Source organism: Camarhynchus parvulus, chromosome 10, assembly GCF_901933205.1.
Source record: "Camarhynchus parvulus chromosome 10, STF_HiC, whole genome shotgun sequence".
Lineage (NCBI taxonomy): Eukaryota > Metazoa > Chordata > Aves > Passeriformes > Thraupidae > Camarhynchus > Camarhynchus parvulus.
This window is the reverse complement of record NC_044580.1, coordinates 11,080,623-11,107,234: the sequence shown is the minus strand read 5'-3', so window position 1 is coordinate 11,107,234 and position 26,612 is coordinate 11,080,623. Positions and strand designations below refer to the sequence as shown.

General features: G+C 42.5%; 2 protein-coding genes across 13 annotated transcripts in view; one reads left to right on the top strand and one right to left on the bottom strand.

The window, feature by feature from the left end:
- The window catches only part of ADAMTSL3 (ADAMTS like 3), a 170,678-nt gene extending 166,552 nt beyond the window's left edge, over positions 1–4,126 (bottom strand). For 2 of the 7 annotated variants that reach the window (XM_030954939.1, XM_030954945.1), the window contains exons 1-2: positions 3,242–3,359; positions 1,954–2,045 (exon numbers count right to left, since the gene is read on the bottom strand). In XM_030954939.1, coding sequence (XP_030810799.1) covers positions 1,954–2,034 — 81 coding nt within the window. In that variant the 5' untranslated portion in view covers positions 2,035–2,045; positions 3,242–3,359. Of the gene's footprint in view, positions 1–1,953; positions 2,049–3,241; positions 3,360–3,711; positions 3,788–3,966 lie in introns of those variants that run through there. The other 5 variants (XM_030954940.1, XM_030954942.1, XM_030954943.1 and 2 more) reach the window with 5 other exon arrangements.
- A 7,192-nt stretch (positions 4,127–11,318) lies between these two features.
- LOC115907230 (lamin-L(III)-like) lies at positions 11,319–26,020 on the top strand. Of its 6 annotated transcripts, XR_004061031.1 has the most exons (13): positions 11,733–12,097; positions 16,090–16,246; positions 16,948–17,073; positions 17,979–18,149; positions 19,049–19,174; positions 19,293–19,513; positions 20,196–20,421; positions 21,109–21,216; positions 22,060–22,176; positions 22,273–22,377; positions 22,511–22,581; positions 23,853–23,884; positions 24,423–24,478. XR_004061031.1 is itself a non-coding variant. In XM_030954951.1 (12 exons), the coding sequence occupies exons 1-12, from the start codon at positions 11,362–11,364 to the stop codon at positions 24,493–24,495; spliced, it is 1,740 nt and encodes a 579-aa protein (XP_030810811.1). In that variant the 5' UTR covers positions 11,319–11,361; the 3' UTR covers positions 24,496–26,020. The 6 variants fall into 6 exon arrangements, 5 of the variants coding, with proteins under 5 accessions (XP_030810811.1, XP_030810808.1, XP_030810806.1 ...); XM_030954951.1 differs by lacking the exon at positions 11,733–12,097 and adding an exon at positions 11,319–11,435 and having other exon boundaries at positions 22,273–22,581; positions 24,423–26,020; XM_030954948.1 differs by lacking the exon at positions 23,853–23,884 and having other exon boundaries at positions 24,423–26,020.
- Positions 26,021–26,612: the final 592 nt, after the last annotated feature.

The window sequence follows — 26,612 nt, the reverse complement described above, 5'->3', positions numbered from 1 at the left end:
AGCTCTAGACATAAGCACTTTAATAGCCAAAAACAACAGAAGTGGAAGTTATGGTATAATATTAGGGCAAAATGACTGTGTGTGGTCCATTTAGTATGGCCCCAAGCAACCAATTAAAGAATTAATGGATATTGGATACCAAAAATGTTATGTTAAATAATATAAAATATCTTTAATGTGCCTAAAATTGTGATAAAACACCTAAAACTTAGGAACAAAAAGGCCTCCTACCAGATTGGGGTCAAGTGCTAATAACTCAAATATGCCAAACAGATTACAGTATTTTAAAGGACAATCAAGACCATAAAATTTGACCTGAATTGAAGTGTTCATAAAGCTACTCACAATAGCCAATTGATTACTACAATGTGTTTGGGTTGTTTTTATTATAAAGAGACAAGTGAAGCTATGCCAAACCATTTGTGGAGAAGAGGAAACTATGCCACTACTGGTTCCAGCTCTGCAATAAGAAAAATATGAAAGAAAAAATACAAGAAAAATACTTTAAAAGTAAAAAATGGTCCCTTCATAACTAAAAGGCAGAAAACCAAAATTAACATGTCCCTTCTCTGAGTTTATATTCTTATCTTGAACAGAACTATTAACAGAACTCCATAACTATTTCCTGAGTGTTTTATAGGGCTGGTTATTACAGCATCACTCAACTGCTTGCACACAAAAATACAAGCTGAACAGGCACAGCAAATCTGTAATATTTTTGTCCTTGCATAAGCAACATGCAGGCAAAAACCAGATCCCACTGTGGCCCTATCTGCTCAGACATGTGTTGAATACATTGTGTTTCACTGCACAATTAATACAGATGTAAATTTTTACTTCAATGGCAAGTTCTTTACTCAAGTAACCAGTGCACTGGTTAGCTGCAACCATACCCACAGACAGGAGGTGTTCTTCACTTGCCAAATCACTCACAGCACTCAGCAGTGCTACTGAGGATGCATTGGAGCCCCATTCTCACTACCTTGAACCTCAACATCCACTATAAACTGATCACAGCTTACTCAGCTGTCTAGCCCAGTCTCTTCAGTTTCTTCATACTGCTTTTGCCTGCTGTATTGTTCTTCAAATCAAAATTCTTCAGGATGTATGTTTATATACTACCCAACACATCAGGCTCCACTTCTCAGCATTGCAGTTGTACAAACAGTATACAACAACACTGGTCGCATATAAAGAATTTACTTTTTTGTTGAAAACTACTACAATGCTTCAAAAAAGGTTCCTATTTATTATTTAAAAAAATCTCAGTTTACTTAGTCATCTTTTTCTAAGGATTAATTGGATTTATGCATACTTAAGACTGAAGAATCCTTGAAACATGATTTGCTGTGGGAACTATCAGTGTAGAGAATGACATACTGTAACACATCTCTGCAGCACACCAGCACACCATATTTCTTGAAATACTCACCTCTTGGAACTGATTAGGCTCACATGCCAGGCAATAGATCAGATGGCAGCCATGGTTTTTCCTGCATGGTTCCTGTACTCATTGAACACTTGCAGCAAAGACCTTTTTGGGCCACCTTCCCTGCCTTCCCACCTCCAAATGCTTTAGATGTTTCTACCAAGCTATTTCTACAACCCTTGTCACTTACAGCACCTTAATATTTATCAGGTGCTTAAACTCCTGGGGGCAAAGAACAGCTGTGCTGCCTAGAAAGACCCATGGCATTACACATCTGGCAAGCTCTGCCTTTGCTCGTCCTTTGGTAAAGTCAGCTACAGTCTATTAAGCAGGAGAGAGAATATTCACTTCCCAGATAAATATCTTTGAAAATTTGGTGAAAGGAAAATGTTCTCATTGGGAGACTTTTAATTACAGAGTAGCTCCTTCAGCAGTTTTCTGGTTTAAAACAGTAATGCCAAGTTTGCAGCAAGATCACCTGATACAGGACCAGAAATGACAACAGCAACAAGTCCATTACCTACCTGTAGGTGAGCATAGAGAGCAAAAGCAAGCCAAGTGATCTCCCAGGACAGCCCAGCGGCTTTAGGGCAGGCCATCCTCATGCCTTGGGGCTCTGCTGAGAGAAATTGTTTCAAGTTACAAACAAAATCAAGTGGGCTCCGCCAGAATTTCAATGACTAAAGCAAACTGGGCCGGCCGCTGGAAGCAGCGCAATGCAAACACCGCAGCGCTGCGCTGGCCAGAGCGGCAGGCGCAGCGCATGCCATGAGCACAGCCTGCAGGGTGAGCAGCTCCGATTAGGGCACGGAAAAGGACCACAATGAGGGGCCGGGGAAGCTGGCAACAGCGGATAGGCTCGGGTATCTCCTGGATGTAGGAGAATTTATCAAATTGGGAATCCCTACCAACTTGATCTCTCGAATGTAAAATCCAAGGAGCATAGAACTCCTGATGTACTTTCCAGCACTTTCACCATTCAAAGATGAAAGCCCAGCCCTGGGATTTCAGCAGTCATTTGCACTGCCTTTGAAAGCTCAGAGACTAAACAATCAGGGCTTAATAATAGTTCAGAAAAAAAATCCATCTATTTAGTGATCATCACAATTACGAGGCCAGCATGGGCTTGTCAATTTAAAATTACCAAAACCCCCATCATGTAATAATATTAATAATTCTGTTAATTTCTTATGCCAACGCACCCTATTGCCTTAGACCATACACTACCAGAGTAATCTCTATGCACCCAATACACACACATCAACAGCCTTCCTTCCCCTCAGCCACCACCCCAAAAGTTTGCCAAGTCACACAGTGAATACAAAACTTCTCCTTCAAATAAAGTACTCCTTTCTACAAAAGCAGGCATCCCAAAGGAAAACCATCAATCCAAACAGCTCTTGCACCTGTTCAACCGAACATAATTAAGATTCCTTACAGAAAGAAGCGTTTTATTCCCTCCCTCCAAAAACATCATAAAGTTCCCCTTCCTCCCAAAATCATTAGCCCTCCTGGATGCTTTTGTCGTTCAAAAGTATCAACTATGACAATAAAAGAAGACTTATTATTTTTCCCCCTTGTCCAGGCATTGCCGAGAGCCCCAAGTGGCCGAGCACCCCGGGCTCCGGTGGTATTTCCCAGGCGCCGGTGCTGCGCTCCCGGAGCGCCCGCTCCGCCGTGCCCTCACGGGGATCCTCCAGAGCGACCCTCGCCCCGCACCGCGGCCGCCCCCTCCCCTTGCCGAGGGATCCCGCTGGGGGCAGAGGCTCGGGGCTGCCCTGCCCTGCCCCGGCGGCCGCCGGGCTCACCCACCTGGTGCGGCGCGCCGGGGAGCCGGGAGGGCGGCGGGGAGCGGGCCGGGCACGGCCGGCGCACGGGAGAGCCTCGGCTGTCACGGCACCGGGGATGCAGCATCCTGCCCCGCCAGCGGCGGCCCCTCCCTCACGCCAGGCTCCAGCCCACCGCCGCGCCTCAGCCAAGGTCCTACAGGCTGCTGGCAGCGGGCCGCCCCCGCCCGCCCGCCCGCCGCAGCCCGGCCCCGGCCGGAGGCGCCTCCACCTGCGGCGCAGAGCCCGGCCCGGCCCGGCTCCCGCTCCGCGGCTCGCTCGGCACCCCCCGCGCAGCCTCTGCCTCCCCGGCCAGCCAGAACGGGCGGGCGGCCAAGCGAGCCCGGTCCCCCCCGCTCCCCCCCCGGAGGCACTGGCGACGCTCCGATGGCGGGGGCCGAGACCCCGGCAGCCCGGGACCAAGTGGTTCGTCTTCCCCCGAGGGGCAAAAGCTACCGTGAAGTCAGCCCCCGAATCTGATGCAAAGCAGCTTCCAAAACCGCAACCATCCTGTGTCTCATCTGCAAGTAACTCTCGCTATACAGCTACAAATCTGCTCGCACACCGAGTAGGTCTTTAATCATACTGCCCTCTACAATAATTTTTTAGGTTTCCTACTGTAAATCTGGCGAATATGTCTCGTACGACAGCTTTGCTCTCGTTCTCCCTCTGAGCTTGGATCTTCTAAACAGAAACGCCAAAATCGTCTACCTTTGCGCTACGGCTTCCACTGATGTTCCAAGCTTTCGCCGAGTCCGCTAAGAGCGGCACGTAGAGAAAGGGCTCTGATCCCTGCCACTGAAGTTAAAAATATGCTCCAGCGAACTAAACATAACCGATGAAGAGTTTGTTCAAATATGTTGCACTGGAAACTTTTCCAATCTGTTTCGGTTTCTCACCAGCACGGGAAGGCGCCTCCTCTATCGTTAGGAACAGAGTGCCCTCTGCTGAAACCAGCCCGCAGAGCCCGGCACCGGCAGAGAGCCGCACGCCCGGCCCGGAGCAGCGCGAAGGATCGCGGGGACCCCGCAGGGACACCAGCGCTGCTCGGGCTCCCTCCGAGCCGCTGGAGCTCACAGCCTGCACTGGTTCGGGTCTGTCTCAGCCTGGACACCTGAGGCAAGCTGTTCTTCCCAGTCTGTACTGGGATATGTCCTTTCACTATGACATCAGTTATAACCCTAAAATTATCTTCCAAAATTATATACCCATGCAGGTAGCATATACTTCAGACTTGATCACAGGTGATTTTAAAGGCAGAATTTAGTCATTAGATCATCTAATATAGAAAGTACATTTTCCTTTGCCAAAACCATGGAGATGAAGCTGACCCTCAAGACTTGCCATCTTCTCAGGAATGTACCCAGCTGGCACCATCCTTACTTAGAATACCTATTCTCTTATAATTAATATATAGAAGTGTTATAAACATTTGTTCATCTGCAATAAATTTAAGCGTAGAAAAATTGTGTAGTACAAAGCAGCCTAGATTAGCTCACATCAGATTCAGCAACTCAAGCCAGGTTGCTGTTTACACACACACTTAATTCCTCATGTGATCCTGGTCCCAGGTTAGAGATTCTAGGTCTGAATTTTTACAGAACATAAGAAAACAGAGGTAAGCACCCACAAGCATTCCCCCCAGAGAGATTTCAGAAAGCAGTATTACAGTAAACAACATAAGTACCTACCTTGGAAAGTAAAGATCAGGAAGGTCCTACCCCAGATGCTGAAATTACTTAAGTGTTGTTAATTCCATTCTCCCCCATAATCCATAGGTCTGGTTACATTACATTGAAATCATCCTTTTTAAAGAAGATGAGCAGCCAGAAAATAACACTATTTGGAGCATAAAAATAGCCTTAGCCTACTACTAGAAACTACAGAGGGGTTTAGAAAGCACTTTCCTATGTGAAAACAGGACATTTACATATGTGAATCTCATTCTCATTGAATGCTGATTTGTGTTCTTATTTATCCAACTAAATTTCTTCACTCAGCCTCACTACACACTCCTGCCACTTTACTCTTTTCTCTCTAAACTTCCAGTGAATCTGGAAGCTTTGAAATCTTGACTCCTGTTGGAGGTCTTCATAACCTCTTCTGCTGAGCCAAGCAAAAACTGTTTGAAACTCAGGTGTCCAGGCAAGATGTGATTGAAAACAAGCACTTCAAAATTCACAGCACCTGCAGCTCCATAGCAGACTCCTTAACAGACACCCTAAAGTTAAAAGGGCCACAAATTAAAGGTTCTGGTCGCCTAATTTTCATACCTGGAGAAGTTTATCAGCAATTCTGCACAAACTAATTAACCAGTTGAGCTTAAAATAAAACATAATTCTCTAAGAAAATGCTTGACTTCCCTTTTGCTTACCCTGTCTTGCACAGATTACAAACTCTTCAAGGCAGAACTTCTGTTCTTTGCCTATTACATTATGTTTGCACATCCCTGGTCCAGTGTCAAGTGCTTTAGGTATTACCTTCATAGCAGTTTTCACCACACAGTCTTTTAATTCCCACTCATGCCACATTAGCCCAGCAGAGCCAGTATAAGATTTTTGAGTAACAAACTATAGCAATGCTTTTAATACTCAGTTCATCTGTATTTGTCTCTTGCTTTTAGCATTTTTTTATTCCACATGTGCTTTGTTTTTGCTGGTCTCTAAAATATACGTAATTTAAATTACATGGAAAATGACAACTCTAAAGATTCTACTGTTCAAAAAATTGTGAAATATGGATGTTTGCACTTATTCCATTGAACACATAACAGCAATGTCATCCATCTGTACAGCTGGCATGGGCTCTAATGAGGATAAGGGTTGGAAATATGATGGTCTTATCCTTCATTTTACACAGACTTAAGACCATATGTCTTCACCATCAAACATAACTATGAAATAGTTTGTAATTTCTTGATTTGGTCAACTGCAACAGAAAATCTCAACTTACACTTAACAGTGTGGGCAGAAGTGGCAGAGCAAAAAAGATTCTGCAAAATATAGCAGCCAAAGGGGCAAACTGAAGAAAAATTAAATCTCTGGTCTGGCAAACAGAAAACCTCTGTTAAACTACATGATAACCACCAAATTTCACTCATTGAACATTAACAGAAAATAGTCATATTTAAAAGAGAAACGCAACACTTCTCTATTTATCTTTGTCCTGAAATGCAGGTAGACATATCTCTTCAACAGATTCCACTTATTTATAATTATTTCCCCAAACCAAGTTCAACTACACAAATCTGATGATCATGAGGCCATTCTTTCATCACAACAAAAGTCTTTACTACTCAAGAGAAAATATGTTTGGCTAAACTACAAATTTAAAATCCATTGAAACAGTGCAGAACAACATTTGGCTCATAAATCAGCATTCTGAATAACGTATAGCAAAATTGGAAATATCCTGCAGAGGCCCCATGCAAAAACTGCATTTTGGTTCAACATCTCAAAGTTATCAGTAACAGAGCTGCACCTGATTGAATAATGAGAGCAAAATGTTAAATTTCCTGTAGCTAGAGTAATGAGAACCCTGACACAGCCTAATCAGTTCTTTGGCCCTGTATTGTATGTGCACAGGGTTCTTGTTTACTCTGAAATAACAAGCCCTCCAGGGCACAGAACAGGCACACTCTGTCACCCTTCACAAGTATGTTATACCCTATCAAGGGTAAAGCCTCTATTAGTAAAAAGGTACAAAGTTCAGCCACAGCACCCTGTCTTTCATTTCTTGGTGTTATGGAACCCATTGCTTTCCATGTAGATCCTTGCCCTAGGCTTTGGAAACAGCTCCATCACAATAGTAAGTAGAAAAAGATTTTTGAGGCTTTCAGAAAGGAAGAACTGCTTATGTATAGATCTAAACATTGTAGAAGAAAACTACTGTCTTCCTCTCAGTTTGTGTTCAAATGACTCTAGAATTACCTAAACAATATATTCAAATGGTCACTATTTCAAGTACTTGAATAAATATTTGTCCTTTCTTGTCTCACGAATTCCTTTTGGTGCTTAAGCAAAACAATTTGTGGTTCATTTTCATATTTATGATCCTATACTGTAAGAGCAAAACAAACACACCTTCAAATACCACAAGCTTACTTTTTATCTTAGCTCACAGTTCACACCCTTAACTAAAATGTTAGAATAAGCATTTTGAGATAAACTTATAACACACTTACATGATTATTTTGTGGGTTAGCAAAATATATTTTAGAAAGGATTTAGGTGGTCATATTGGGCATAATTAGAAAATATAAATTTATATTGATAAAGGTTGAATGCAGATAAAGCAAAATGAAAAACTCATTGCAGAGGTAAAATTTCAGTTTATCTACACATAGCTATGTGTTAACAGATACTCTTTCTAACTTGCAAAATAATATATCCCCACTGAGACTATGGATATGAATATTGAATTCCTGAGCTTGTCTACCACTTTCTTTTCATGCAACAGTGAAAGTGACCTGTTTTCCTCATTCTGTGATGGCCCTCACTTCTGTGATTGTGCAAAACAAGATGTTACTGAGAGCTGTGTGGAAGAGGCAATATTTGGTGAATAAACAGGGGCTCTGAGGAAATCAATTAAATTGCAAGTCATGAGCAACAGACAAAGGTCAGCAGGACCTGCCCTCACTGTAATGGCTCACTGGGGAAGAGAAGAGCAAAGCAGGTGGCCTGTGTGCCACAAGAGACTTGTGCATGTCGCTACATGAGCGTCCACCACAATACACACCAATATGGAAATGGAAGAGAACATAAGGAGCAAACCGGGAGAAGGAATAAAAAAAGTAAAGGTTGGAAGAAATGCATGATACATCATTGGGATGAATACCAGTGACCCACAGAGCGAGGCTTTGAAAAGAGAAGATGAACACACACTTCACTGTGCACCTTCACACAGCGAGCCAGGTGCTGGGCACACAGCAGTACCAACACACACCACACATAGCAAGAGCTTCTGTGTGTGTAGCTGAGAGCAGTTTGGTCACTGGCAGCTGGAAACCAGGACAGCCTAAGCAAGGAATTTGCCCAGTGTCACCTAAAAAAGGCTATTTTCTGGTGTATTTTCTACATTTCATATTCTACCAAACAAAACCTATTGTTTACTTCTGTATCTGGTAAGGCCAGATACAAAAAATTTCATTTTTTCCCCCTTACCATCTTTGGCTGCTTGTTCCACAGCAGACAAAAGCCACCATAAGCCAACTGACTTGTACTGCTCAATTTAACCAGGCAAATGGAGGCATATGCAGAGAAGTCCTGCAGAGAAGGATCACTTACACAGTGATGTGTTCTTCAAAGGCCTTTCCCATCTCTGTGTGCTACCACCAATGACACAGAAACTGCCCTTTAACCTTTTTGGTGGGTGAGCTCTAATTTTCTCAGGGAAAAGTACCTACTCTGGTACTGCAGCAACCATTATCAGGGCAACAGAATTCAATTTGTCCTCGTTAGCTCTGGTGACATGGGAGTCACTAGCAGCTCTCTGTAAACAGACTGCTTAGGATTGATGTTGATATTTATTGATATAGTCCAACACCTGACAGTAATATAATTTGAAACAGTATTACTACTATACATAGTTGCTCCTTAAGGTGTTATATGGTCCAGTGATACCTTGATTTGTTTCCAGTGGGTGTTTAGGAAAAGACCCCCGTGACTTACAGAGCAAAATAATATCCAGAGAAAAATACCAAAATACTACATAGCCTTGCATTGTTCGTGCTGATTCTGCATTTATGCCTATATTTGTCAGTGCAATATTGTCACAATAGCCAAGCCTGACTGCTTACTATTTACTGCCACAATTGCATTTAACCCTTAAAAAGTAGGTATGAATGCAAGCATTTTGTATTGGGTCACAAAAAATAAATTCTAAAAAAAGATATTACTATCAAGAAACTTCACCTTACCATAGTATGTAGCAGACACAGCTCTAACAAACTTTCATCCAAGGAGTGGCAAAGTCACAATAACCAGGCAGGTACAAACCAAGCCAGAAAATCAGTCCATGGGCCAGCAGAACCCACAACTCAGCAAAACCACAAGGGAGCAAAAAGGATGGAGTTGAAGGCCAGGACAGAGCTTAAATGGAGCTCCAGCAGCCCTGGGCACAGCGTGGGCAGAAGCCTCAGCTGAGGCTGGTCAAGGTCATGACGGCTGTTAGGGCATCAGGAGCCCTGACAACATTTTGGGACAATCACACACACATTGCTTACACCTGGCTGGAGTTAGTTAGAAGATACCTAGAAAAAAGGATAACAAAAACTTTACTTGATTTCTCCCCCCCCATCCCCCGCTTTTTATTGTGTTACTTCATTGCTGTTATATTTTTTCACCTAATTTCACCAACTCAAGATCAAGGGCTTATTAAGATACTTGAAAAAAAACACAATGTTTTTTATTCCAACTTTGTGGCATCTACTAATACCATCTAAATCTCCCATATCTATATTTTACTGTAGAAGGACTATCTGTATAATATTTTTACTGTGATTTAGTCTGGGATGTGTACCTTTTCATACATTTCCTCCCCCACCTCCCTTCCCCCAATCTCTTAAACCTGGAACATTCCTAATATCTTTAAAGTTGAAACAGTAGGAAAGGGTGGCACAGGCTTATCTCTGCAGGAATTCCTCAGCTGTATTTATGGTCTAAGCAATACAGACTATCAAAGAAGTAGTCAGAAAAATGTGTCACAAATAAAAGAATCAGCCACAGATTTTCATTATGCTTTTCTTTAAGTTCCCTCCTTCTGTTCTCACACAGGGAGAGTAGGTAAAAAATACAAAAGATAAAACTAGTTCAGACTATTTTTGAACTATTTCTTTCAGCTGTTTTTGTTTGCATTATTACAAAGCCTTGGCAGAGAAGGAAAAATATTCTTAGAATAGCAGATTTCTTGCTTTGTCCTGCATCTGTTCCAAAACCGTACAATGTATTTTAACAGCTGGCCAGTAACATGCAATGATCAAGCACGGCAATGACACAGATCACAGTGCTCTTTGTAGAGGACTGAGGTTTCAAAGCTGAAATAAACCCTCAGATGTACATATCTTGGTCTTAGAGGTTCATGGTCAGATTTAAACCATGCTTTTTATTTTTCTTGAATTGAGCTTTCTGTTGGCAAAGAAGGGCAAACAAGTACTCATTATATCAAAATAAAACGCTGGAACAGCTCTGCAGGAAAGAATTTCCTGGTGGTGTTTCTCGGACAAGAACCAGAGGAGCTTAATCTGGCTATATGTCACTCCCATGCTGTACATGGCTTTAGAATCTTGAAATTATGTTTTGGGTTTTCATGAAAATGTGTAAAGATGATCAGAAAAAAATGTGGATTCACACCTTAGTCTGTATCCTCATCTATGCTGTCATTTTGTATCCAGGGGTACAAGTGACTTAATTCTAAACTCCCCAGCTACACTCTTGGGGCAAACTTTGTTCTCCTATTCTTACCTGCCTGTCCACCCATAAAGAGGAGTTGAATTTATGCCTACACTCTTCATAAAAATCTATCTTTGCACTTAAAGAACTCTAAGAGGATGCCAAGATTATTTTTCTGTGTTGCGAATAGCAGCTTAAGCTAAAATCTTAATTGACGTTTCTTGTAACTGCTACAACAAACACTGTAATTTACAGTTATAATAATGTTCAGAGATTTTTATGCTCAAACTTAATGAGTTTCCTACAGCATCTGCTCTCAAAAATGGAAGTAAAAAAGGGTAAATTAAGTAGCTGGTGGAGAAAACCGATACTTATCACTCTTAACATCACTATTAAAGGAGTGCTGAAGCAACCTTCTTACTAAACAACGATTTTTATTAAATGTAATTAGTGTAAGGCTTTATAGACTGCTTCACACATTTGTCTTCACGCAGGTTCTCTTTCTACATCCACTCTTCCTTTTGCTCACACATCAGCTCTTAAGCAGAACACAATATAAGTGGGATGGCTGACAGGAAAGCTAAAACGCCCACAAAGAGCAGAACGGTTATTTTCATCAGCTGAACAATTTGCAAAAAAAAAAAAAAAAAATCCCAGACACAACAGTCAGAACACTGACGCAGCAGCATGTTGGAGTGTGAGCATCACTGCAGCTGTCATGCATCTTCCTAAAGCTGCGATTTTGGTTTCGCCCCGACCCCTTGCACCGGTCCGCGAGAACGCAGGGCTGCGGTAGGTTTTTCCTTCCCCGCCTTCTCCGGGCAGCACCATTGGACTGATAAGATGCAGCAAGGCACATGTGAAAGATAAAGCGGAGGGGGGCTGGGGGAGGAAAAAAAAAAAAAAAGTGTTTTCTGTCGGGCTCGGCCGGGCCGGGGCGGCCGCAGGGTGCAGCCCGAGCCCTTTAAGCTGCCCACCCCGGGCGCGGGCCGGCGGCAGCTGGAGGCTATTTATACCGGGGCGGCGGCGGCGCTGGGTGTCCTGCGCGGGGCGGTCCCGGCGGCGGCGGGGCCCGGAGCGGAGGCTGCCATGGCCACGGCGCTGCCCCCCACGCCGGCCGGCGGCAGCCGCTCCGTCAGCCGCGCCGCCGAGTCTCCGCTGAGCCCGGCGCGCCTGAGCCGGCTGCAGGAGAAGGAGGAGCTGCGGCAGCTCAATGACCGCCTGGCCGCCTACATCGAGCGGGTGCGGGCGCTGGAGGCCGACAAGTCGGTGCTGCAGCAGCGGCTGAGCGAGCACCAGGCGGGCAGCGACCGGGAGATGGGCTGCCTGCGGCTCCGCTACGAGGCGGAGCTGGCCGACGCCCGCCGGGCGCTGGACGACATCGCCATCGAGCGGGCCACGCTGCAGGTGGAGCTGGGCAAGATTGGCGAGGAGCACCGGCAACTGCACGTCAGGTCGGTGCTCCGGCCCCGAGCAGGCCTCCCGGCCCGGGGACACCCCGGGGAGCCTCTTCTTCGGGGCTCCTGCAGGATGAGGGGAAGGGGATGCTGCTGGCAGCAGCCCGTGGGTTGCGGGAGGAGTGCGCGGTGATGTTTCATGTCCAGGTCGTGATAATCTCGAAGGTGTTGCACTCTGGGGTTAGGAGACGTCTGGATGCCTGTTCTGGAGGTGTGCTGGGGTGACGCTGCCGAGTGCCTCCGATGCTGTGGGGTCACATCAGCACCTGCTGGAGGTGGGCCTGGGGTTCCTGCAGAACGTGGGGTGCTGGGTGCCCTTCTGGCCTATGAATCCATAGATGCATGGGTTTGGCACCACATCTTGTAAACAGTGTTTACAAACACTGAAGATGATGGCAGTTATATAGAAAGTTATGGAGCAGTGGAAGGAGTGTTTGTATGGAGTCAGAGTGCATATTTTTTTGGGCTGTTTAGCTCAGACTTTGCTCAGAGGGGAATACAGATAGAAGATAGTTCTGGGAGCAGTATGGCTTACCTGGTCCAGGTTAGTTCTGTTCAGAAGTTTTCCTAGTTGCTTTTAAGTCTGAGATGAGCTGCCTGCTGTTTCAGCTTGACACTCTTGTAAGCTGTGTGTCCTGAGGCTGGAATAATCATCTTGACTAAGCTCACCAAGCCTGAACAATGGCAATATTAGTGCTGTCCCATCCTCCAGAAGGAGGAAGAGGTGTGTGAGCAAGTGTCCCATCCCAACAAGGTTCCTCTATAGAAATATACAGCCTGCTAGCACTGCTAGTTACTGTAATGTCCTGTTGTACCCCCATATCAGTTATAGACTTGTAACAGTTTGGATGTCCACAGTCCCCTTACATCTTGTTATAAGCCTGTATCGGATCAAATTTAGGCACCAGCTTCTTCTTTTAATGCCTGGAGGAAGTATTGCCTTCTCATAGACTCAAGTAGCTGTTCTGGTTAGGAATAAAACACGGTTTTACTCTAAGCTTCTGTTTTCAGCTGCATAGTTGCTGAGCTTGTCTCTGTCATGCTGGGTTTTGGCTCACAGATCTGTTTCATAAATCTAATCAGCCACTTGAGTGGACAGTGAGGAGAGGGGTAATGCCTGTTATAAGACTTTTCTGCTGCTCTTTGTGTTTGTATAACTCTGTCTTTGTTTGTAAAGCTTTAGACTTGGCAGATATGCAATTCTCTAGACTGTTGGGTTGGCTTTTTTCCTTTACAGTAACCAGGTCTTAGAAGTGGTTAAATTTACAGCCCATGGGAAATGATACATGGTACATATTGGTTTCTGAAGGGACTAGACTGAAGTCCTAATATTAATGTGTGTTGTATCTGGGCTGCCTAACTGCAAATGTCTCAGGTGACTTGGAACAAACTTTGAGGGTATCGTGTCCTTAGATATATACACACCCTTTAAATAACCTGGTGGCTGTTTAACTCTTATAGAATGAAATGTCACCAGATAATTTCCCAACAGCATTAACTATTGGCCCTTATTATTCACTGATTAAGAGACTCAAGGTTTTTGACAACAATAAACTGTTTTTTCTTACTACTTAAACAATAGTGACTGGAAGCAGGCCAAAGATATTTGGGGAGGAGGAATTGTGGATAAGCATATTGGTTGAATTCAGAGCCTCAGGAAGGTCAAAGCAGCTGCAGTAACACAGCAGAGAAAGACAAGACCAGTTCCTTTCTGCATCAGGGAGTGTGGATGTGCATTTTGCTGCTGAACACAGTTTAGCAGCTGAAGTTGTAAGAATGAATTCTGTACCTGCTGCTGACATCCTCTGGCCTTGACAAACTGGAGTCTGTTTCAAACACGCTGAAATCTTTTGGTAAAATTATGTAAATTCTCCAGATCAAGCCTATGTGACATCCTGATTTACAAGGAATGTGATTGGCAGTGCCCTAAAGTTTTTGCTTGTAATTGATAGTCTGTAGGCCACACTTGGCTCTGGAATGGTTGGTATATGGAATGTGGCAGAGTACTGTAACTGTCACTGCTTGCTGCATAGGGGTGTAAAGCGGTGTTCTGAACCCCAAACTTGGATTAAAAGGGTAGTAAATGCTCTTGTCAAAGTCAGACCTGTTAATTTGTTGTTCTTAAAGATGAAATGTCTCACTCCAGGGTTCTTTGAAAATAATATTTTTCAGGAAAGAATCCAGGAAATCTGAGCCTGGCTGTCAGATGCTTACATTGGAAAGTGAACTGTTAGAACAGATACTAATGGAATTTCAGTTTTGCACATACTTCGATTGCAGAATGAAATTTATATTTTTGTAGGATGAAACAGTCAGTATTACATAGTGATATTGACATACTTAATATCATATGTAATACATTAAGAGGTAGTGGTAGCAGAGACCTCAAAAGGAAGGTGAATAATTAGTACCTAGAAAAGAAAGAAACCTTAAACTACAGCACATTATCTTGTTTTTCACTGTTAGTAGAGCTATGTTTCTCCTAGAGTCTGACTAAAGAGTAAATAACTTCTAGCACAACACAGTCAACAAATGCCTCTGAAGAGCAGGGCTAGAAAAGGCCTTGAGCAAGCACCTGATGTAGCCACATTCCCCAGGCCTGTGCTGGAACCAGCCATGCCTGCATCTCTTCCAGCAGATTCTGTGTAACCCTTATTTTAAATTCCAGATGATGGAGATTCCAGAATATCCCCCCCCAGGCATTGTGCTTCAGTGGTGACCTGCCAGTTTCCTCTCCCTAACATCTAACCCACTTATTCCTCCCTGCAATTTAAGCCTGGAGCTTCCTGTCTTTTCGGCAATAGACATGGAAAAGAGATTCTCTAACTCTATGCAGCGGTCCTTCATGTATTTAAAAATTGTTCTGTCTCTTGTCACTATTCCCTTCTGTAGACTAAACAACCCTTAGTATTTTCCAATCTTTCCTTGCAGTTCAAGCTTTCTGAAGTTATCAATCCTGAATTACTTTCGACTCTTGCCAACTGGTCTCAGTTATCCACTGGAAAACTCATTGTATGAGTTGACATAACTTTGCCACTTGGCAGAACTGGTGTCGCCAAAAATAAATTGAGGACTTCCTTTATTCTTTGTAATCTCAAATACAAGTTTTGAGCAGGGACTCTGACTCTGGATAGTGTGCAGGCAACTGGAAGGATTTTTAAAAGTTGGAGCAGTCTGGGGAATTATGGCAGTGTTCTTCCCTGCCTGGAGCTCGTTATGGGCCCTTCTCTCACTTCTCCACTGTGATGCCGATGGAACAACACCACTGAAGGGTGTCGGTCATCCAGGTGGTATGTGCGGTTCCACTGCCTGGGTATTGGTCTGGAGATGATATGGATATTTGATGATGGATATTTGCTCTGAAAGCAAAGCTGCCCTCACCCTGTACCTGCTCTGCGGTGTGAGGGAGGGGAGGGAGTCCCTCGCGGCGGTGGCTGAGGGCTGCAGGAGGCAGAGTCGCGGCGGGGCAGCTCCCGGGCCGGCCGGTGGCCTCCGGCGGACAAAGCTCCCTGTGTGCTGCGGGGAGGAGCAGCACCGCCGGCAGCCTCAGCCGCGCTCCGCCCCGTGAGGGACCCGAGCTGCCCTCCCGGGCTGCCCGGGGTCCTGAGGCGCTCCCTGCGGGGCTGGGGCCGCCTCTGCTGCGGGGGTGTCCGTGAGGGATTGTCCGGCCGCGGTCGCTGAGCGTGCCCAGCCCTCCCCGTGCAGCCGGGGGCCTGTGCCGTCCCTTCCCTCACCCCTCGGAAATGCCGTGGAAAATAGCTGGCTTCCGCTTGGGCTTCGCTCTGAACGAGATGGAAAATGGGTCAGGAATCTCTCCGGTATAACAAATGATGCTTGTCGAAGGGCCCTGTCTGATTTGTTTTCTGCTCTCACCGTGAGCCTGACAAACCTCTCCTGTCTTTAACCGCGGACCCCTCTGAAGGGAAACACATTGAGGACAAATTCTCCCATGCTAGCTGCACTTAACAGCGTAAAACTCTCTCCTGTAGGAATTCCAAAAAAGAAAGTGATTTAAACGTGGCCCAGGCTCGTGTGAGAGACCTCGATGCCCAGCTAAATGCGAAGGAAGCTGATTTAGCAACAGCCCTGAATGAGAACCGGACTTTGGAGAATGAGCTCCGTGAATTAAAGGATCAAGTACTCAGTGTAAGGCTTGCTGTTGCTCCTGCAGTTTTTGCTTCATTTTCCTCAATTAGCTATTGATATTTAAAAGCAGAGAAGGCCTGGTAACTATGACAATGACAGGTGGACAAAACCCTTGCTGACAGCAAATGCTACTGATGGTGGTTTCCTTAAAACTTCCACCTGTTGTAGGTACCTTTAATTCTATGACCATAGGATGTAATGTTTCTTGTTCCAAAGTCAAAACAAAATGAAATGGTCTGCTATACTCCCTGTAGTATTCTCTAACACATCAGGGAAGTGTATAATACTGAAAGTGTATATGAATTTGTCAACATAGGCTGTATTTGGAGGATTAAGTGTCAAAAAATTATATTACTAGGAAGCTTGGAATAATTACAGTTTAAAGGGGAGGAATATATATGGATAGTACAGTTGATTGATCAGAAGTCTACTTTGAGGAGTCAGATTTAGCCAGTGGGATTAAGGAGTGTTCTATATTTGCTTTATGGGAAATCTAGTCAACATAACAACTAGATAGGATTCTATCTGTTGCTGATATTTGGATCCCACTGACATAAGAACTTACACAGAGTAACCCACTTCATTCAACCAATGTGTTTTGATTGCTGGGGTAATTAAGTTGAATGACCTGTAACAAATTGGCTGCCTAATTTGAAAAAATACCTCTTAATTTTGATAACCCTGTTGTCTGTCTTTTCTAGCTGAATCTGTCACTGGAGGATACTAAAAAGCATCTCCACAGTGAAATGTTGAGGAGGGTAGATCTAGAAAACCATATGAAAACACTGCAGGAAGAAATGACGTTCCAGAAGCGCCTTCATGAAGATGTATGTTTTAGCTTATTAACAAGGCATCTTTTTAGGTGTCCATGATCCTTGGATGCACTTAAAGCCCATCTTAACATTGCTTTTTTTCTCTAAAAAGGTAACTAGCAACGTGTGGCAGCCCATCAGCTCATAACATCCACCTAAATAGGAAGGCTCAAGAAAGTACTTAATCTTGTGTTAACTGGGATAGTACCCATAGGTATCTGGGATATGAGAAATTTCTTAGGCTGCTCTTTTAAAAAGAACTGAAATCCCAATATATTACTTTGTGTAGGTGATAGTGCATATATTAGTTACTGTTAAATGATTCCAGATGTTTACTTGAAGCCTAAAGTAAGAGAAGAAGTTAAATGTCCTCTAAACAACTTGTGTTCCCAACTTTCTTAGCACTTCTCAGAGGTGTCTGGTAACCTTTGTGAGAGAAGTCAGTACATACTACTAAATGAATAATTGATATACGAATGTAAACCAGCTTCCTTCTTACTGGTAGGAATCTCAAAGTGTACGATTTGATAGAGAACTCTAATTTTTCTAACTAACTGCTATTACTTTTTGAATAAAACAAGAATAGGTGAAGTAACAGTGCTTAAAGAAACTGAACTGTATATGCATGTGTTCTAAGTTAAAAAACCAAACAGAATCTATCTAGTTCAAAGAATTAGTCTTGCAAATTAAATATTTACTACATTTTAGTTTAGGCAATGTTGGCAGTGAGGTGGAAAAACAACAGTGAGGCAGCAAGGTGGATGTGCCAGTCTTAATGGATCAATAAGATATGCATAAAGATGTATTACTGTGTACTCAATGATAAATCTGCTTCAACAGGGATGGATTTGTGAAGTTGGTACACTAAATCCAGTTTCAAACTGTATTGGGTTGTTTATTCTCTGAGAAATTTCTTCTAGGAGCTCAAGGAGACAAAAAGAGTCCATGAGAGCAGGATAGCAGAAGTAGAATCTGGCCGTCAAAGAGAATTTGAGAGCAAGCTCTCAGATGCTCTGCAGGGGCTCAGAAAACAGCATGAAGAACAAATTCAAGGCTACAAAGAGGAGATGGAGCGAACATTCGGTGCAAAGGTGAGTTTGGAATAGATGACAGTAAAACACAACTGAAGTTCTCTGCACCTTGACATAATTAAGGTCACACTGGCAAAGACAGCTGATAGATGGAGCCCCTGCATTCACTGCACAGCTTCTTGGCCTGTGTTGTTATGGAATTTCAAAGCAGTGTCAAATTTGACAGTAGGATTTCTGCAAACATTTGATCCCAAACAAAACTGGTTCAAGCATAAGTACAGGGAGGGATTAGAAGTTGATCATATTTCAGACTTCTGACAGATTCAGGACCAAGGTGTGTTATGTTTGTATTAAGAAATTTCAGTCTTGAATAAAATCTAACTTTTCCTACACACCAACTTGCATGCCAACTCAGGGAATTCCTTTAGGTGCCTGTATTTGTTTCCACTGAAAATTCTGTAAGTGCCTCTTGAAGGAGCACTTTATCCTTTCTTGGGATATCTCAAGATTGAGGTATTTGTAGAGCAATTCAATGCTGCTTGTAAAGATGCAGGAACTCTTTAATAATAGACCTTCTGGTGAAGAGTGATAATAGTTTGATTTGTACACCCAATATCCTGCAGTTATATGCTTTGACAAGCAGCTTCTAAACATTCTCCATTGGTCTTCTGGAGAATCAATTTACTGAAAATCCATACAAAGTCCTCATACATTACTAACTGGAATATCCTAATCCAGAAATTTTCACTACATGATTTATTGCTGACTTTTTCTGACATAAATGTCAACCTCCCTGGAAAGCAATACAGAACTTTCAGACCTGGACTTTATTGGTATCTGCAAACTTCAGTAAAAGATAACTATTTCCAGGTGTAACAGGTGAAAATTATTTGGTGTTCCTTCCTTGTTTATAATACATGATAATGTGCAACTCAGGACTAACAGTGACTTATTCACAGGTGGAGAATGCCCAGCTAACTGCAGCAAGGAACTGTGAGTTTGCCAATGTCGCTCGGGAGGAGCTGATGGAAACACAGAAGAGAGTTGATACTCTGATTTCTCAAGTTAATCAATATCAAAGCCAGGTTCTGTCTTTATAACCTTATAATTATTTTAATTTACTCTCAATTCAAAATACTGGCCTCTTCTCTCTAATATTCACTTATGGTTTGATTTTTTTTTTCCCCCTCCCCTTAATTTTAGAATGTTGCTTTGGAGAGCAAAATAAAGGAGCTACAGAATTTGCTGGATTACGATCGTGATCTCCATCGACGGCGTATGGCTGAAAAGGAGGAAGAAATGGCACAAGCTCAGAAGCAGGCACAAGCACAGCTGGAAGAGTATGAGCAGCTCTTAGATGTGAAACTGGCTCTAGACTTGGAAATAAATGCGTACAGAAAGATGTTGGAAGGAGAGGAACAGAGGTAGGCTATGACAAGATCTTCATTATGAGAACTTGCTTCATTCAAGACCTCTACACTAACTCTTTATCCTTCAGAATGTGGGGGGACAAGAAACAAACATTTATCATGTCATTAATACAGTAATTCAGTTACTGAAGCATCATCTTCTATAAATGGCATTTATATCCCACATCTACCACATGGTGTAGTAAGATGAAGTAACATCATAAATCCAGCTGATAAAATTCAAAGGTCCATTAAACATTCCTCAACTCTCTCAAAGTTTTGTGCTACATCTTAGAAATAAAGAGCACTCAAGTTCCATGAATGAAGCTGGGAACTTGGATCAACTCCTGTCTATGCATGCATGGTGAAAACATGAACTCTCAATACATGCTAGGAAGGGTCAAAAACTTAAAATTACTTTCACTAAAGCTTGTGTCTGTTGAGACTTTAAAGGAATATTTGTGCAGTTGTGAATCTTCTCTTATCAATATAAGCCTGCTCTGGACTCTGGGGCTGTCTTCCAAACTAAACAAACCACTTAGCTACTCTTGCCAATAAAAGTAAAATTTTGTATTCAAGACTCCGTGGAAAGCTTGGATATGGGAAGCTCTTAGGCTTGGTTGTAGTGGGAGGGGAGGCATGAGAAGAAGCAAAGCAGATCAGATACTCAGGTGAATGTTATCTGACTCTTTTCTAGGCTAAAGCTGTCACCCAGTCCATCTTCACACAGCACAGCAACTCAAGCAGCAAGTCAGGGCCGACGATACCTGCATGGGAAGAAAAGGAAAATCAAAGAAACCAGAAAGAGGGAGTGTAGTGCTGCACTTAAGACTATTCAGCATGTTTCAGCTACTGGAAATATATCTATTGAAGAGATTGATGCAGATGGGAAATTTGTCAGGCTTAAAAACCACTCTAATGAGGTACTTCCATTTCAAGTCTGCATTGTAATGTATGACTGCTTGGGGATGGCTTTGGCTTAGTGACAGACTAGAGACTGACCTTTTGGTACTGCAGGTACTCTGTTCCCAGGGCTGTCTGAGAGGTGCTTTTGGGGGAGGTGCAGGGGTTTCTATTATGCAGAAATTGAACACCTTCAGCTGTTTGTCATCAGATTCAGGCTAGCACTACCAGGAGTACTACTCACCCTTGATGAACTAAATAGGGTGCTCTAATAAATTGGATAAAGATGGCTTCACATTAGTTGAAAATACTTAAAACAGCTAAAAGGTTGAATAGAGTTGGTGATATCTAATCTATGCAGGGGGTTTATCTGGCCAATTAGCTAATTCTTCCACCAGTTTAGTTTGAAAATCCAGAACTATTAGAGTTCATCATCAGGACTTCAAACATATGGCTTGTAGTTTAGCCATTACGAAAGTACCTGAAATACAGAATGGCCCATGAAGTTTTAAGGTGTTCATATATATATGTGTATGTATATATATATATGTATATGTAGTTGGTAGGTGGCCATGGCAAACTGCTTCCTCAAATACTTGTATGCTACATGAGTGGGATTGAAACTGGCCTACAAGTCTGGAAAGAACCTTGTGTTTGAATTATCTGGTGTTGGTCTGTAATGCTGAGAGAAATTTCTTGTCCCACAGGATCAATCTCTACATGGCTGGGTGTTGAGACGACGTATTGGAAGTGTGGCAGATGTGAATTACAAGTTTCCTTCAAGGTTCACTCTTCAGGCAGGCCAAGAAGTTACAGTAGGTATTGGGTTTGTAAAAATTCCCGAGTTCTGCTCTTATGTTAGATGTCAGTAGAGATTCCTGTAATATGGAAAACTAAATAGATACTCCAAGTGTCTAAAGCTCTTATTTTATGTGTAGATAGATAGGGGGAAAATCCTTGAAGTAACTTGACCTGAAATGCTAATTACATTTCCTTTAAAGCTTGAACTGAACTTGGATCCCAGACTGGAGTGTGTTCTAATTGTAAACAGAATCATTGTATTCTAGGGGTTTTTTTAGGTTTTCACATACTACTGTGACTTGATAAAAGTTGTGTAGAGATGCAGACTCTTGCTAAAATCTTTAGCCTCCTCCAGGTCAGCAATGCTGAGGTCATGATCTGTAGTACTAAGAGAAATACTAGCACTAAAATCATACTCTAAGTACATGTAGATGGTGATCAAAGAGCTGAACTCTACACTTGCTACTCCAAGCTTTGGAGGAGTTTGTTCCACAGATCAGTGAGTGACTCCAGGTGAGAGGCTCTTGCACACTCAAGTTGCTGCCCTGAGCATGTCTGTGACTATGGCTTGGCTCTGTGACTCAAATGATCTTAGTAGCCAAGCAGGGCTACCTCTACACTGGATAGAAGCTGTTAATAGCCTTTTCTGCACTGTTTTACAATCTTCAGCTAGAAAAACTTTACCAAACATTCTTGGTAGTCCTGAAAAGAATGAACTTGCCAGGGATTACAGTGGTTCAGTTTCTCCTACTGAATGTCTGTGGTATTAAAATGCTTAATAATTATATATGTTTGACTGAATTGTAATCTAACTATAGAAGAAGATTCTTCAGAAGCTCACTGTAAATCTGTTGCAGATCTGGGGTGCAGCTGCTGGTGTTAGTCCAGGTCCTAGTGATCTGGTCTGGAGGTCTCAGAAATCTTGGGGAACTGGAGATAATATTGGTGTTACACTCATCACAGATGATGGTGAGGTAAGTGAAATAATAAATTGCTTTTACTGTCCTGATGCTAAACTTGTTTGTGCTTAATTCCTGTGGGGTCTTGGTGGCAATTCAATTGTATTCTAGGAACTCGCAGAGAGGAAGATAATGCTTGTACCCAGAGAAGAAGAAAGTGAGCAAGATGATGATTATGAAGAAATAACTGGAAGTGAAGCAGAGTTTGGATCTCAGGTAAGCTGCCTGAAGTTTAAATATATGCTGTCAGCAGAGTCATTCAATGGCCATTTCTTTTCCTTACTAAATGAAAATACTTCCTCAAGTACTCTTCATATCCTGCAACTCTTAATGTTTTTCTTGATGTCAGACCAAAAGAAGAAGAAAAAAGAAATGTTGTTTGGTTTCATGATAGTGGTTCCTGGGCGCATCCTTAAGCAGGTGAGATGGGGAGAATCATGCTTGTCACCTCCTAGAGAACTTGCTTTATCAGTAGTGCTGCAGTCTCTTGTCCCATGTCGGATGTAGCTTGCATGGCTTTGCATCAGAAATGCAACTGAAGTTTTGCTAATTCTCTGAGTATGATCAAACAGTAGCATTAATTGTTTGCTATCTTATTACTGACACACTGAAAATTTAACCTTTAATGTCCATATCATCTACCTATCTGACTGTGAATTAAAGCTGTTATCCCAAGAACAGAATGCAAACACTAACTGCTTCTGTGGGATGAAGTGACTTGACATTCCACTGTCCCTAAATTGCTTTTAAGACAATTTCAGTGTGAACTTAAGGTCAATATACTTACAAACTTCTGGCTACCAGCTTGCATGGTGTAATATCCTGTGCAAGACTATCCAGCCCCCTCAAATGCCTTGTGACTGACCATAATACAAGTCTGAACTGATGCATTTTGGATGCTCCTACTGTTCTTTGATGTACTTTTAGCTATCTTTAATTGCTGAAATGGTCTAAACCAACTAATATGAGGGCTTTAAGTTGGTCCTAACCAAACAATTATAGACTGTACTTGATTCAAGTTGGTTTTTGTCTTGACCTGAAACAGTACTATGGTACAAACTCCAAAGCCTGAGAGCAAGGGGATGCTTAGCTAAAAACTCCTTCCTGCTGACAAATGTTCAGCTACTGCAGCTCTTCCTAAAACTGACCCCACACAGTTACAAGGAGGGTCACATCTTACTGCACTAGGTTAAAGCTCCTACTACCATTTCTTAGATATTTTCATAATGTATCTGTCTGAAAACTAACTTAGAAGTACCTTAGTACTGTCTTTCTGAAAAAAAAATGTACCTAAACAGGCAGTTACTGCCTGCTGTTTTTTGATTTTGGTTTTTTTTGTCCTTTCAAACAGAAAGTCTGGGTAAGTATCTGTTACTATAATATCATGTGGCTTAAAGGATGTTTGTCAGTCTCCTGACTTGCATGCACATTCTTGTAATATTTTCAGTCTCACTGAAGGATGGTGAGACCCTATTAAATAGGCTATTGAGGAGGTCTATAATGCTGTTCTGCCTTTTGGGCTCTTAGTGATACAGGCTTCTTTTCATACTCAGAGTAGGTTCTCTCCTCAAGGATGGTTTCTTTATATTTTAAAAGGCATTTTTTGAATTTACTTATATGACTTTTTTTAATAATCAGTGATGGAAAGTAAAAGTAACTTTTTTCCTTACACTTCTAATCTGTTTTATCAGCAACTTTACAATACAGTTGTGTGCCATTTATGGTAAGAATCAATTCTAATACTTCCAATCAAATTTTAATGTAATTCCTGTTTGCTGAATTCCTGTCAAACCTTTGACATTAGTACCTATATTCTTCTGCTGCCTTGGTAATACTGAAATGGCTGCTCAGTAAACAGAAGTTAACTTGTTGCCTGCAGTAAAATAATGGGAAGAATGCATGCTGTGCTTTAAAGGAAGGCAGTGTTTCCATGTTTTGCTTCTGCTTTTACCATCCTAACAAGGGCAGCATGTATCTGCATGCCACTTAGGTTCTGCTGCTTGGGAAGAGAGGAAGTGATGGGCAGTCTGACAGCCTTTCATTTAGGAAGGCACAGGCTCCTGTATTGCATGGACTTGAAGACTTGTGTACTACAGTTCATGTACTGCCTCTTAAAAATCCACTTTGCTTTATTAATAAAGTAACAAAATCTACAAAGTGCTAAAAACCCTACCTGCCTATATGAGGCTCAAGTAAGTAACCAGCGAGAAATATTAAGTTTGTACACATTAGCCTAATGTTTTCATGTCTTCTCTCTGCAGCAAAATGAAGATCCTAGCTGTTCTGTCATGTAATGTGGACAATAATCTGAAACCACATCTCAGTCCCAGGTGACACAGACTGTATGTGTATTGATATCTTCTGTCATATTTGGAACTCACATATTCCATCTGATGTCTTTGTGAGAAGCATTGTCCATAACATGATGGAATCACCTGCCTTCTGCTAGGACCCTGGCCTTGGATTCACTGATACAAAGAGCAGTGGAGTACAAGCTCCATGTGAAGTTGTTTTTACTTTTACACAAGGATCTGGTTTCTGTGACCTGCTGAAACAGAAGGATACAGAGTTTACAAAGCTTCTAAACATGTGCCCTAGAAGGATACTTGACAATGAACATGAGGCTGCCTCAGCTTTCTCAGTATTCTGACATGGAGTTCTTCAAAGGTAATTTCTCTTTCCAGCCTGAGTGGGAAACATGGGACTGATCATCATACCTTTGCACCTTGAGCAAGTCTGAAGTAAAACACTGTCCTGAAGACTGATGAGTGGTCTGAAATGTTTCCTGCTCAGATCCTGATGCAGAGATACGTAAAACTGGTCTGGATCACTTCCTAGAGTGAAACACTTTAGAATTAAAAGCAAGTTGTCAAAAATATTCCTTCCTGTTGTTAAATGTACTGTTTCTATAGTCTAGCACCTGGAAGTCCCTGTTTCAGTATTGTATAGTCCTAGGTACAGTGTATCACAGCAGAGCTGTGCCAGCCTTAACTTAGACAAATGTATCCTGAAAAATGTGAAAAAGCATCTCATTCTGACAGAGCAGGTACTGAGACCTGTGCTGCTGGCACTGTTTGATTGGTTCCAACAGCTTTCTAAGGGGCTGGAGAGAAACATATGCTAAGTCAAAACTCAAAGCTAGAAAGCCCCAGCTGTAGTGAAAAACACATCAGACTCACTGCTCTTGGAGCCCTTATATGCTAAATCTCCATGCAGGCTGCAGCTGTGTGTGTTTAATGGCATAGCTGGGGGAAAACTGGTTATGGGCCACTGTGCAGCTCCCTGTCACTCTGGTAGCTCTGTGCTCCATGGAACACTGTCCTGTAACCCTCAGGAGGGGACAGTCAGTGCTGTCCCCTGTCCCTCCTGCTGTCACTCTGTCCCTCCTCCAAACTGCTCCCCTGCTGGCCCCAGGGGAACGGAAGGGCTTTGAGCCACATCAAGTAAACTTCCACCTAAGAGCAGGAGGGGAGCGGAGCAGCTGAGCCTGCAGATTTCTCTCAGTGCTGGAGTAGTGTTTTGACTGTCTTTTACCTTGCCAAAGTGTTCAGTTCCAAATTCAAGACCTGCTTTGTGTTAGGATGCAGGTGCTAAGGTGAGGTTTTCCTATGCTAGCTTAAACTCTAATATTATTTAAGAATTCTAATTTTGAGACATCAAGAGTAGATGCTGCTTTAAGACTTGGATTTTAGCAGATCCAAATTATTGTTCCATCTCAAACAATAGAAATAGCTGCTGCTCTAACTTTGCTGTATTTATCTTTATTTCTTAAAACTTTTTTAACTATTAAAGATATTTTTCATGTATATAAAAGCAGTCTTGGATTTAAATATTTGCCGATTAAATAATAAAGGTCTGTCTGTTCAGTGATTTCTGTTGAGTGGTTCAAAAGACTTTGAAGTAAAAAAACTGGTGATTTTAGGGACTGCAGAGAGAAGAAACCTTCAGCAATGCATTATGCTCTCCTATTTACTTACTTCAACTAGAACTGAACTGCTATGAGCTTAAGAGGAATCTTCAGTAGAGAGCTTCCCTGCAAAGAATCCAGCTCTCTTCTCAAATTTGTCTTGTAGTCTTTTGCCAGTTGCTCTCCATACATCTTCCTTCCAGGGCTGCTCACTTTACTTGGTCACTACTACATTACTAAGCAAAGCAGGAGATGGTAAACAAAACCATTCTATCTGATTCTATCTGCATTTGGATAAGTACTTCTAATGCCAGACTTCTTCCTTAATTTTGAGGCTTTTCTGTTATGTCTTTAGTTATTACATGTCTTTCTATCACTGCCTATTCTTCTTTCTCCTCCTTTCCATCCCTTTCAACTAAATATAAGACCTAGAACTGTATTGAGTTCTCATTTGTGTGCAGTAGGCACCAGTGCTACTCACCCCTTTCTCTCATAGGAGTTCTCTACAAACCCTATGGAACTAGGAGCAGTTTGCACTTAGTTC

What these genes read in the sequence shown, in the direction of transcription:
- LOC115907230 (XM_030954946.1), top strand. Translation starts at nt 11,733, where the DNA reads ATGGCCACGGCGCTGCCCCCCACGCCGGCCGGCGGCAGCCGCTCCGTC. An exon ending in TAAAGGATCAAGTACTCAGT is followed by an intron (nt 16,247 to 16,947) that starts GTAAGGCTTGCT and finishes TGTCTTTTCTAG; the next exon opens with CTGAATCTGTCACTGGAGGA. An exon ending in TTAAAAACCACTCTAATGAG is followed by an intron (nt 20,422 to 21,108) that starts GTACTTCCATTT and finishes CTTGTCCCACAG; the next exon opens with GATCAATCTCTACATGGCTG.